At 37.4% G+C, this 13945-nt stretch overlaps 1 protein-coding gene across 1 annotated transcript; it reads right to left on the minus strand.

Moving 5' to 3' along the window:
- Window positions 1–6087: 6087 nt before the first annotated feature.
- Window positions 6088–10379, minus strand: LOC144964789 (uncharacterized). Its single transcript, XM_078899405.1, has 2 exons — window positions 10242–10379; window positions 6088–7047 (listed from the first exon to the last, which is right to left on the minus strand). Exon 2 carries the CDS (start codon window positions 7007–7009, stop codon window positions 6236–6238), a length of 774 nt encoding a protein of 257 aa, XP_078755531.1. The 5' UTR covers window positions 7010–7047; window positions 10242–10379; the 3' UTR covers window positions 6088–6235.
- Window positions 10380–13945: the final 3566 nt, after the last annotated feature.

Here is a 13945-nt window from a genome sequence, read left to right on the forward strand (position 1 = left end):
CGCCTTGGTTAGAAATATCATGATTTATTTATTTATTTATTTATTTTTTTTGGTTTGTTTCTTGTGTAATATTAATATTATTACATATTATCACTTTTGCTGTTGCATTTTCCTCGTCGTTACTTTCAAATGAATTATAATCAGAATACATTTACTTTTTCATCATACATAAATGTCATATTATCACTAGTTTAAACCAAAGATTTGAAGAGTGATTGTCCTGCATGGAGGAGATTTTTGTTAATGTGAAATATTAAGATTTCCTAGAACCTTGTGATCTTTTTTGGTTTTTGAAATTTGTGCATCTAAGCTAAAGCAAATAGATAGTGGTAGAATGGTGTATTAATCATTAATTTTAGCGTTGTCTTTCTTATTTGATTTTTCAACTATTGAGTATAAGAGACTTTGAAACGCTCATATCAACGGATGAATAATAATATTTACATGTCAGCGCTTTAGTAAAGGGGAATAATCCATGTATTGACTTCTCCGTCATTTAAGTTAACAGAGTTATCCCGTTTTTTTGTTACTGCTGTCACCATTGATGCCACTTGACTATGAAGTGTGTATTGTAAAAAGAAGTCATTGTTTCATTATTGTTACTATTATCATCATCATGAATTGCTTGATTATATATTTTCCTTTTAATCATTGTGGCGATGAATTTTACAAAATATTACAATCTGCACATTCATCACTAAATAATTATGACTAGAACAATGAAATTTTCTCTCATCTCGTCAACCGAGTGAGAATCCATAACATTTGAACAAATGGTGAAAGTACTGTAAGATGGGAGTTAATAACACATTCATATCATCATTTAATGCACTGTTGTTTATCAACTGGGAGGAATAGTGCAGTGTTTATTTATTTTTTTCGGAACGGCCTGAATACAAGACCGGCCTAGACTAAGAATTTACGACATTATGTGAAATAGACACGAATGAAAATTGGTTTAACAATTGACGTCTATCTAGATCTTATCATGTTTTGTTTGTTTGTGTTTTTTTTAATAAAGAGACTTTTTAATTATCGGTATAAAAAGTGGTAATGATGAAATGAGAAAAGTTTGCATGACAATACAAAATTGTCATCAGCAGGGATGGGAGGAGGGGGGGGGGTGGAGGGGAAAAAAGAAACTAGTCAAATATTATTTTTGAGCATATTATATCATGATGGTATCATTTATTCAATTTTACATAAGTGATTATCATACGTTTCAGTTATATTTACCAGATCCGTACATAAGATGGTAAAATAAGCTTTTATTCAAATCACATTGTCAGATACTGGAGTAATTCTCGGAACTGCGTTACCTCCACTATACTCTGCCAATACTTTTTTTTTTAATTGGGCCAGATAACTTTTACTTCAAATATCGATCCATTACGATACAAACCTCTTCCCCCCCCCCACCCCACCACCACAACCACCTGCTTTTTATTCCAAAAGTTGCAAGTCCAATACTACTTTGACCCCTCAAGCTTGAGACTTTTATTACAAGTTGGATGTCATTTTAATTAATCGATCGATATTTGGGTTACAAAAATTTCTGGGTCAATACGAAAGTGAGAATGTATTTGGCGTAGTATAGTCTAATGAGCGGAACCTTAAAAGGATAGCGTTTTGGAATTATTACTTTTTACTTTTTACATAGTACAAGTATGATTCTATAAAGTCTATCAATTTATTGTCTTTCTCATAACGGTCACGTAATTCCGAGCATTTACTGTAGCGTATCATAAAGGAGTTACATCGGCTTCTCAACTCTCATCACATCGCAGCGTAGTAATGATTTGACTCTTGATTCTATTATTATTATTATTATTATTGTTATTATTATTATTATTATTATTATTATTATTATTATTATTATTATTATTATTATTATTATTATTATTATTATTATTATTATTATTATTATTATTATTATTATTATTATTATTAGTATTATTATTATAAATTGGATTAATTTATTGAATTGTGAATAATAAATGTGCTTAATTCATCAAAGAACCGGCGTTGACTTGGAATATTTTACTTAGCGTTGTCCTTTTCTTGCTTTTTGTTTTTCTATTTTTTTTTCTTTCTTTTTTAATTTATCTGCAAACCTTCTCTCAACTAATCATAGTAAAATAAAATCTGTCTCAGACTTGAGCTGTGAAAAATTGTTGGCCTGATCATGGTACGTACCACCAAAATTACAGGAATATTCACTGTTCAGGTATAAACTGCAAAACCAAAAACTAGAGGTGCCTAAATGAGTCAATAAAATGGAGAGAAAGATAAAAGGAGTAAATGTGACTCATAAACAAGGGAACAACACAAAACAAACGACGATTTGGCCTTTGACCTTTTTGAGGTAAACACGAAATATAGATACTATATTAAATTGTCAGAATGATATAGATAGTATGCAGATGACGTCACTCAGGCCTTTGTTATTGTTTTTGCCATCCGCGTTTGTGAGTTGTTCTCACTAAACTGTATTAACCAGACTATAAAAGTTCATGGTTACACAGAGTTTGTGTGTTGGTCCGTTATACTTCTGGATGGCAATGTTGTGAACTCCTTGGCCTAGCGCATTCTATCTATAGGTGAAATTGTGTGTGTATATGTATGTGTGTGAGTGTGTGTGTATGTGTGTATGTGCGTGCAAGGGAAGAGAGCTAGATAGATAGATAGATAGATAGATAGATAGACAGATAGATAGATAGATAGATAGATAGATAGATAGATAGATAGAGAGAGAGAGAGAGAGAGAGAGAGAGAGAGAGAGAGAGAGAGAATGCAAGTGAGCGGTCAGACAACTCCCTTTAACTTGTAGCTGTCTTGAATGCATGTCTCCCGGCAAAATTAAGTGCCCCCCTAGGTTCGGAATACTTTTCAGAACCGTTTGTCACAAGAGAGTTTAAAATGCACGAAATTGTTTGGTGTTACAGTGCAGCTTTATGCAAACAGAAAAAGCATTTTGATTTTTGCTCACAAACTTCAGGGCCAACCGATTGTTAGGCATGTGTTAAATGTGGTTTGGCTAAAATAATTGAGATAATAATAATTGTTTTTAATATAGCGCATTGCCCAGTATAGATAGTATGCGCTTGGCTAAGAAGCTCACAACATTACCATCCGGAAATATGACGGATCAACTCACAAAACTCTGTGTAACCATGAACTTGTATAGGCTGGATAATACAGTTAAATGAGAATTACTCATAAACGCAAAAAACAATAACAAAGACCCGAGTGACGTCAACTTCATTCGATCTATATCAACAAGCTCAGAAACGTTAAGGATGAAATCCCTTTCTATTATTTTTCTTATAGATAGATAAATATAAGGTCTACCTACTCATTTCGTAAATCGTGTTCAACAAGTGTATGGTATTTATAACATTACAATGATGGATTTGAAGTACCTACTGGTGGGTTCATTGCAATGTGGAAACATTTGCAGGTCTGATAATCGAACGCTTTTTGAAAAAACGTTGTTGTAATGGACAATATTTTGCGTTGGTTTGGGAGTATTTCCATTACAACAATGACCCCATAACAATTTGGGTTTTCAGACCTGCAAATATATACTTGTCGTTCACTAATATAAGAAAGCGGTTTTCCTTTGACACTTTGTAGCCATTTACACTTCGACAATAGCCACACCTGTACTACTGAATAATGACCAAAGGTTTCCTCACGTTGTAACCAGAAAACTTAATTGATATAATATCGACCGATTAAAATGGCCTGCAACTTGTAAAAAATTCTTAAACCCGATAATTCAAAGACGTCTTGGGTTTGAAAAGTTTTGACACATTGGCTGGGGGTCAATTGATTAATCAATATTTGAAGAAACAGTAATCTGGTTAAAACGTGAAAAAGCATTTTGTTAGAGCACAGATTTTTAGGGCCAGAAGTCATTCGTGTCCCAAGGACTTACTAATTTGTTCCGGACAATCAAACCCACACTTTACGCTTGTATTGTGAATCCATATTTCATTGTTAAACTACTGGCACCCGTGACTGTTAAACCCAAGTCATACCTTTTTTTTTTTTTTTTTTGGGGGGGGGGGGGGGGGGGGCAAAATTGGCTTGATATTTAATTTGACGTTTAACTTTTAGTCTATTCTATACATTACTTTTCAGAATTTTAAAAATACGCCACACCATTGCGTGCTCCCAATTTTCTACATTACAAATTTAATAATCTAGATAGTAAACCGTGAGCTTTGATATAATAAATTGCGTTATTTTCATTAAATGTGCTCAAAACGCTCTACAACGGGTTCACAGCCAACAGAATATAGAGCAAGGCATGACGTATGTAAGGCACTATTTCAATTTCTTTTCGACAGAGACACCGCTGTTACCGGCCATGCATGTATTCATTTTACACCCGAGCTCAGTGAGAAAATGTTTTTAAAAAGAGCCATTTTAAGCAGCTTTTAATGGTTATCACACTATTATGTTATGACGATCTCTATCCAGGACGCAAGCTCATCACCACGATGTACGGTCGCTAACCCGCCCGGAAGCTTCGTCATGTCGGGTACATGTTGGTGGCAAGTCCCCACAAATTAAGTGAACGTGCTGTTAAGCAGGTTCTTGGCCGAAGCCGATTGGCTGCCACCCATTGTCTCTTCTTGCTGGTGGAAAAACCTGGCAACTGCTCCAGTTTCGAGGAGTCTATGTCCCCGCCCCCTCAAGGGATTGAATTCGTCCAAACCGACTTCCATCTCGTATATGCAGCTCTGTTCGAAGTCAGGGAAGCTACTTACAAGGGTTGCGGGGTCTTATTTCGGCTCGAAACAGGGGCATCGTCCATTATGCGCTTGATTGAGAGGGGTATCCCCATTCCCTCTTTCTTTGATCTTACTAAGCCAGTTTTTTTAGTCATTTTTTTTTTTTTTGGGGGGGGGGGGGTTGTAATCGTTTCCCACCCGGACATCGGGGGTACGGTCCAGTATGCGCTTGAGAGCGACGTGGAATTGACCTTCCCCTAAGATTGAAGAGAACAACTTCAAGGTCTTGTTGCACCGCACCTTATGATTTTTGCAAGTTTGAGCATTAATCCTTCGCACCAGACCGCAATGTGTGCTGCTGACCTTTCGAACCCTGCTTCAATATTCTCTGTAAGGGCAATGACCTGCTCCGTGGTGTACCTCCTTTCCCTGAAGCCCGCCTGCTGGGGTGGCAGGCCAGCGTCTAGGACCGGTTCGCCTGTACACACCCAAAAGTTTGTACAGTTAGCTCATAAGTGATATGTGTCTGTAGCTGTCGGCCTCTTTCGCTGTTTCCCTGGCTTCAGGATGGCAACTATCTTGGCGTGCTTCCACACTTGTGGGAGCTTTCCTTTTGCAAGGACGTCAGACATTGCCTCTGCCAGCCAGGCCCGTGCCCTGGGACCCAGATGCGTCACTTTATCGGGTATATGCCATCTATCCCTGCTGCTTTGCCGCTCTTTACATCGCTAAAGACTGCACCTACTTCTCGGGGACTGAACGGGATGTCCAGTCCAACTCTGTGTCCGTGCGCGCTCGAAATACTGATTCGGGACCTGTTTGACTGTGTTGTACGAGGTGAGCAAATTAGCGCTTGATAGTCTTGCCCCGGGTAAAAAGCGTGCCTGAGGCGTGGTCGAGTCAGCAACTTTTCGAGTCACGGTGCAATTCCTTAACCACACGACACCCCCCCCCCCCCCCCCTTCCAACTCCATCCGCGCCTGTAAAATGCTAGAACGATAGAATGGCGCCTTATAGACAATACTGTAGATATTGTGGATATGTTACGTTTTCTTTTTATTATATTTAGATGGTACAAGGAATAGGGTAGAATATAGACCCATTGAGTAACAGTGTTAGGCGATGAAAATGGCTTTCACATGTAAAACATAGAATAGCAATGAGGGAACCGAAAGGATTCAACAATTCAAAAACATATGATTATTAAATTCAGCAAGATGACTTAATCTAAGCATTCCTAAAAGGAATGTATTCTAATCCATTGATCAAAGGTTCGATATCAACAGGAATCATTTTGTTCAATGAGCAAATTGAAATTTGATAATAGTTGAAGATATATATTTTTTTATGAAAAACTGATACAATCGTCATAGGGCGTCAAACTAACTGCGATTGTGAAAATGGCTTAATTATCTATTCAATGTGAGATATAAAATGTAACAAGAGATAATGTAATTTTTGAAAGTTGCATTTGTCACACCATCACACCCATTTCACTTCTTTGCATTTAAGAATATGGACTTGGAAACGACCACTGTTCTCGGCATTGACTTGTCCAACACAACAACACGAGATTTCGGACTCGACTCTTCAGACGCTGAAATCGAGTTTTGTGAATACACAGACGGCATTCCGGACTGATCTCGTCTTTGCTTCCACATCCGGAAAGGTAAAGCGCCTCCGTTTTCTTGCATATTATTGTTTGCAACAGGACGTGGGGATACATCAAATGATCCCTCTCTCCCACATGGAATATGAATAGAGAACGACGGTCGAGAGTTACTTTGACCTTTTTCTTTCGCAAATTTCACAGTTGGTTTGTCAGAAGAGGACTCTCCTTCATTTGAAATCTGTGATGACAAAGATGGCGAATGGAGAAACGACTCCGTTGGTGATGGAGCAGGAGTGTTTGGAGCGGCTGAATGTCCGGATAACGAAATTCTGTGTTTCGACAATGGCAAATTGTAACCATTATCTTTGTTGACTAGGAGAGTGTCTTGAAAATGACGAGTCTGAATATAATTGCCGCGTACGTCGAACAAGGGCACCGTGCCGGCTGGTGTCATTTTGTTTTGTTGTTTGAATCGTGTAACGTAGGCTCTGTGCATTCGACGTAATCGCTTGAGGTAGGTTTGGTAGACGTAGAATCCTTCGGTGTTCCGATTTATACGTGCTTCCATTATTGCCTGTTTCCTCTCTCGGCTGTGATTGACCAGGTGAGAGTCTGTGACTGTTATAAGAGTCCCAAGGTGTATTTTGGGCAACATGTCGAATTTCTTGTGTCGATTTTAGTCTTTTAGTCCATCTGGAATTTAAAATAATATGTGGAGGAATCGAAGGTCAATAATTATAACCCAAAAAGTATGAATAATATTATTATAATGAAATAATGCTGTGGGTACTAACGACATTGTGTATACATTAATGAATAAGCTAAATGAATTTCCCTTTATTTATCCGCAGAGGATACTTTTCTTGTAACCGAGATGATCTAATTACAAGTGTCACGTTACTGTAGAACGAGCTTAAGTCTCAATGGGAAATTAGCTTTAGGCGACCATGGTTGTTATTTTTCAAACCTGTTGCTATGCTATCTTGCGTTGACAACGCCTCTCAGTCGTCATATGAATACTACTCACCATGGTTATATAAAACCATGGCAGGCCGCCAAACGTCACTTGCTTTCCTTCACACAATGCAGGGTTGATTGTATGAAGTACGTTCGGGGTCGGAAGATAGCAAGGCATAGTGCAGGCTACTGTCCTGTGTAAGTCCGTGAACGGGTGACCAAATCATAGAACAGAGAAGGCAAATCTGTTACTATATTTCCCAATAAAGTATAACACAGAGAAGGCCGAAACTGTGTTATACTGGGCGGTACAGAATAAAACAAGTATAACACAGGAGACCAAACACTGTGTTGTAAAATCAAAAGCTGGTCGGTCGGTGACGAATTAAAAAGCAACATATGTCGTAACATCACATCTCAATAAAAGAGTGTGATAGTAAAAAGGTGCCCGTGACAATTGAGTCGGTCAAATCTCTATCCAGATCCAAAAGGATAGTGCCAATTCCTATACGTAAAACAAATTTGAGAAGCACGGTTGCTCTCAATATTTGTTGGGTCGTGATCGGTATAGAGTGAAGTAGTGTCCATGCTACACATCTTCACGAAAAATCAGAATAACGCTGTTTCAAGATTACAGAGGAGCAAACCCGAGATGACAACAAGACAAGATTTGTTTGTGTGTATTGTATTGTTCTTATATGTAACTGAATAGGTACGTTTTGATTGTCAAACCCCTTTCACTTATTTTGACATTTTCTTTATCTTTTATAATAAAGTTATAATTTAATTTAATCAGCAGAGTTGTTTAATAATTTAAAGCTATACTTTTGTGGGGACCTTTTGTAAAATCATTAGTCCGATTGTAGTTGAAAATATCTTTATATCTTAATGTCAGTCATAAAATCAGTGACAACATACTCAAAGTGAGCAAAAGAGGCTGTTTCATGTCCAAGGAAAAAGAAACAAGATACCTAAAGGGCCATGAACCCAGACCTCCCGGGTAAAGGCACAATACCTTATCCACCCGGCTATCTTGATTAAAAGACGTTTTTTTTCGTATATCTTTTTTCGTGATCAATGCCATTTTCTTTTCTTGCGGTGTACTTTAATACACAACCGGAGTGCTCAGAACCCTGCTAGTCATACTCCCCCCAATTGATGCTATTATTTGGTTAAAATACTCACAACATCCGCCAGCTAGATATAACGTTCCAATACACAAAAAATGTGTGTCAACTTGAACAGTTATAGATAGTCTGATTGATATAATTTAGTGAGAACTATACATCAAAATGGTTATCTAAAAACAATAACAAATAGCTGAATGAAGTCAATTTCGTTCCTTCTATAGAACCGCCGCATTATCGTATTTAGTTGGGAGCTAACGCACAAAAGAAAAATGTCTATTTGTTGATTGTCAGTTGAATATCTGCAGTTGACGAGTTTTGTAACTACTAATCTGTTGGCCTGATCAGATATGAATTGCCTATATGGTGAGTTATCTTGTCCGAATAGGGGGATGCTCACGCCTTTAACATGCCTGGGCGCGGTCTCCAGCTCGACGAGAGCAAATGATTGTGCTAACTTGTTCAGCGACCGGCCCTGGCACAGGCTACCGTCCTGTGTTATCTATGGGCCCTGGTGCCGATGACGAGGGTTCACTTACGGTTCCAGGCCCAGCGTTAGACTTAGACCAAAGTATCACAAACTTGTAGCTTGGTGCCAGTGAGGGAGATGTGTCTGGGTGGAATCTGACACTTGTGGATTTGCATGCATATTGGACCCAAGGGTGGCATTAGCCGTCATATAAAACCTCGAGCTTTTATATAGAGCAATATCCACCAAACGTGATCAAAACGCTTTACAAGGGATCTGTTTACGCCTGAGCACGATGAGAGAATTTGAGTGAGTAAAGAGCCTTTTCCAAGAACTCAACTATGCGCCGCTCGGGACTCGAACCAAAGACCTGCCTAACCGAAGGCGAGTGTCATACCATCAGACCACATAGCCGCAGTATACAGTATACAGGGGATTGAACTTTATTTGATAACATCGTTGGATAATCTTTGACTCTCCGATTGAAGTCATACATCACCTGATTTGTGGCATCGCTTTATAGATTAGATTTATCTACTTTTAATTCATGCACTATCTTTTTGCATCATCTTTATGGCGTCTTAAGACCGGTCAGTGCACTCACTTATTTATTGTTACAAAGTCAAGCGACATTAAGCGTGAATACCTAATAGGAGGCATAACTATGATACAGATCTTAGCCAGTTGTTTCATCTGGTAATACATTTTACACAAATTATCCTTCACTACTCGGGCATGAATGAATCGATGAAATCAACATTTTTCTCAAAGTCGAAGCACAAAAAGGGAGTCTCTAGGTAATGTCTATAGAATTATCATCATTAGTATCATCATCATCACATTATATATATATAATCATATACATTATTATTATTATTATTATTATTATTATTATTATTATTATTATTATTATTATTATTATTATCATTATTATTGTTATTGTTATTATTTCTATTATTATGTTGTTATTATTTCTATATTATTATTATATTATTATTATTATTATTATTATTATATATTATTATTATTATATTATTATTATTATTATTTATATATTATTATTATTATCAATACTATTATTATTATTATTATTATTATCATTATTATTATTATCATTATTAGTAGTACTACTAATATTATTATCACCATTACTATTATCATTACCATCATTATATTATCATTATTATGGTTATTATTATTATCATTATTATTATTATTATTATTATTATTATTATTATCATCATCATCATGATCACATCATCAACAATAACATGAATACTATTATCATTTTCGTTCCAAATATAGACATAAACACAATCATGTATTTACTATACCTTATTCTCCTGCAATGAAGCAACAGATTCGTTTCCTCTCATGCCCCAATTTTAGAATTTAGAAAGTAAAGATCCATAGGTAATCAAAGAGCAAAATGGCGAAGGTTTTATACATGCTAACCACTGATGAGCTTGTCCACTTCACAATCGAGTTACCATGAATGCAATTGTTATGTTGCAAAAACAATCTGTAAAGTGTCTATCATAGATGGCGTAAAATCTTCACTCAAGTATCAGTCGTGTTCACTTTAATTCTACGTTATATCAAAAACATGTCGAATCTAATTTTCACTAGTAACTTTAACCCAGGCATTCGCCCTCGTATGTTTGAACACCCGCTTGGGAATTGACCGCAACAGTTTGAAGCACTTAGCTTGGACGAAGCAATAATATTGTAATATCGCTAACACAACAGCGCACGCCAAACTCTAAATGTAAATTAAGCTTTATTCAAACTCGGACGGTTCCTGCGCGGCTTCAACTTGTCAAAGTGCGTTAACTCGTGTGACTAAAGAATTTATCTAGGCTTTTATTGGCGGGTAGCATGACCAAAGTTTAAACATATCAAGTGCCAAGTTGGCTTTAACGATTAAATGACCGGCAATTCAATATGTGCGTGGGGGAGGGAAAGAAAAGAAAGATTTGTAAAGATTTGGGCGCAGTGAAAGGGGAATAAGTAGACCTCGAGAGTCCATGAGTGTATTCCGTTTCTGTACTGTTAACAGACAATTGCGCGAAACCCTTTGGTTAGGACATTAGTTAATTGCAATATACTATCTGTCAAATCTTATAGACCCAGTTGGATGGACATAATGGTCAGAAACAAGACTCAACTGAACCTGGAACTGATGCCTGTTTCCTCGTGAGTCGAGTGCTCTACAAAAAATTAGATATCAGAACGACCCCCTCCCCAAAGTACTTTTCATCAGATCAAAAAGACAAAGCTACCCATTCACTTCTCAGGGGACCTTTAAAAAAACCCATGAAAATCCAAGTCAATGCTGTTTACTCATGTAGTCCTTAGGCTCATAGAGCCAGACTTTATCCCGGTTTCCATAGCGTGAAACGGACAATAGCAATTGCCTGCTACCCTTTGGATATGACGCTAGTCTATCGCAAAGTACTTTCCGCCAGACATAAGAGACCCATCCAGCCATTCACTGCGTAGAAGGGGGATGTGAAAATCTCGACTGTACCTGGGATTGATCTTAGTCCCTTTGAGAGAGAAGCAAATGCTCTACCAACTGAGCTATCGGGTCGACTACTTTAGCAACGGAGTTAGCGCCGCGCCTCCAATGCCCTCCCAATCACCAACTCAACCTCATCTAAAAACAAATATATACTACATGTATGTGCTTGAGCACTGGTGTAGAGCGGGTGTCGAGATTGAGATCTGTTGGGTTTTTTTCTTTCTTCAGTTTTTAAGAGTTTTACGTGGCTTGAAACACATTTGGGTCGTTTCATTGCCAATAAAAAGACAGAATATGGGATAGACAAAAAAAAAGTATAGATTCATTAAAAGCACACGAGAATAAGTAAGACTAAGGGAATTGGTTCAAATGCGGAACGGAACAGATGTAGATTCCAAGATTACACTATCAGTGTATTTAGTTTGAAATCGCCTAAAAGTATCTTCCAGACACAAGCATAGGTTCCTACCAAGAGGAATACAATCAAATGATAGCAAAACTTTATATTCAAAACAAACAAACAAAAGCGTACTTTACATAACAGAAATATGATTTACAAGAAAAATATATAATCTCACAAAACGAATAATAATATACATTTGACTGTTTCCCTCTCAGCCACGTACTCCGGCCAGGACCAGGACAAACGAAGTAATCTCATTCCAAGACAAAGATAAAAAAGAAACTCGGAAAACAGATATTGATGCCAAAAAACTCACAACACCCGTCAGCCGGATATAACGTACCAACACAAAACTATGTGTAACCTTGAACGTTTATAGGCTAATTGTTTGGATTTTGTGAGAACTACTCATAAAAAAAGTAACAAAGAGATCAGTAATGTCAATTTCGTCCCTTCTATAGAGGGATAGAAGGCACGTGAAGTGACCTCTTGCCCATCATAGGAGGTTAGAAGACCCCACCCAGGTCGTGATTGAGAGAGTGGGGAGAGATAAAAAATGAAAGGATGGAGAGAGGATCAATTACGAGTCTTTGGCATAACATACCATCGTAAGTGATAAAACGAAATCAATAATGAATATGGCTCGGTAAACATGACGATGACGTAAGAGAAGGGACATTCAGATTTTATCGACTGGTACTGGTACTAGTCGTACCGATTCGAGTCCAGATTGGAATCGAAGTAGTGCAGAAATCTCCGATCTGTCATAGCTGCTTGTTTATATTTTGCAGGTCTGATAACCGAGCGCAATTATGGGTTTTATTTGATATTGTTTTAATTAACAATATTCTACGTTGCTTTGAGAATATTTCCATTACATCAAGGAGCAATAGCAATTTGGGTTATTCGACCTGCAAATAAGTACACGAAAGCCACAGGCAACAAACATTTTAAAAATGCATTTTATTCTTGAAAAATAATTTTTAATAGTTAATCTTCAAGACAAAAAATGCCCGAATTTTAATATTATTTGCGTTTCAAAGCCATTTATTTTTCCACACATCCAAACAGACCCAGCTACCCATTCATTGCTGGATAGACTGAGGGGTCGGAAAGCCTCAACTACATTTGGACTTGGACCGATATAGATCTTTTTGTCATTGAGGGCAGTACTTTACCAACTGAACTGTTGAGAACCCTAGAGATAGTATGCGCTTGGCTAAGAAGCTCACAACCTTGCCATCCGGAAATAAAACGGACCCACAAAACTATGTGCAACCTTGAACGTTTACAGTCTGGTTAATACAGTTCAGTGAGAATTACTCATAAACGCGGATGGCAAAAAGCAATAACAAAGGTCTGAGTGACGTCATCTTCGGTCTATCTAAAAGGTGTTTTAATCCAGAAAATAGAGGATAGGATCGGATCGAACATCGGCTAATTTGACCCTCCCCCCTCCCTCCCCAACCCCATCCCATCCAAAATAAAATGTTTAAAACGAATTTATCGGAATATCTAACATGTCAGCAATCATCGGTCCGGGGAAGTCAGGTTTTAATCAGTCATAGACGTGATTTGTACGCTGTAGAATGACTTAATGGCGGTGCTCGATTGGATTGGCGGTGGACAGGCCAGGTATCGGAGATTAGATAGACCACACTCTGACAAAATACAGTTTAAGATTTTGGCCAAAATAATATTGAGTTCATAATATATCGTTCGATTAAAATGATCCCAAAATTGTCAAAAATTCAGGTTTCTTTTACTTTTAATCGGGATCTAAGAATTATTATGAATTACACGCGCGCGTATGTGTGTTTGTGTGTGTGTGTGTGTGGGGGGGGGGGGGGGGGGGGTGGTATCGTGATATTATGTGAAGTGTGAATTTTCTGGTCAAAATGTAAAGGAACGTTTTGTCAGTGTATAGCACCTTAGGCTGTGCGCAATTCGTGATTGGGTCCGCCGTGGCCTCTTGTTATCACGTGCATGGGCAAGGAGAAGAGAAAAACTGAGACGGGGCAGCATGTAAAGTTAATAATAATAATAATAATAATAATAATAATTAATAATAATAATAATAATAATAATAATAATAATAATAATAATAATAA

This window comes from Berghia stephanieae, chromosome 1 (genome assembly GCF_034508935.2).
Source record: "Berghia stephanieae isolate SIO BIC M18660-M18661 chromosome 1, UCSD_Bste_1.3, whole genome shotgun sequence".
Taxonomy (NCBI): Eukaryota; Metazoa; Mollusca; class Gastropoda; order Nudibranchia; family Aeolidiidae; genus Berghia; species Berghia stephanieae.

Bases quoted from the DNA above. Each gene is read 5' to 3' on its own strand.
- LOC144964789 (XM_078899405.1), bottom strand. From the start codon at position 7,009: ATGTTGCCCAAAATACACCTTGGGACTCTTATAACAGTCACAGACTCT.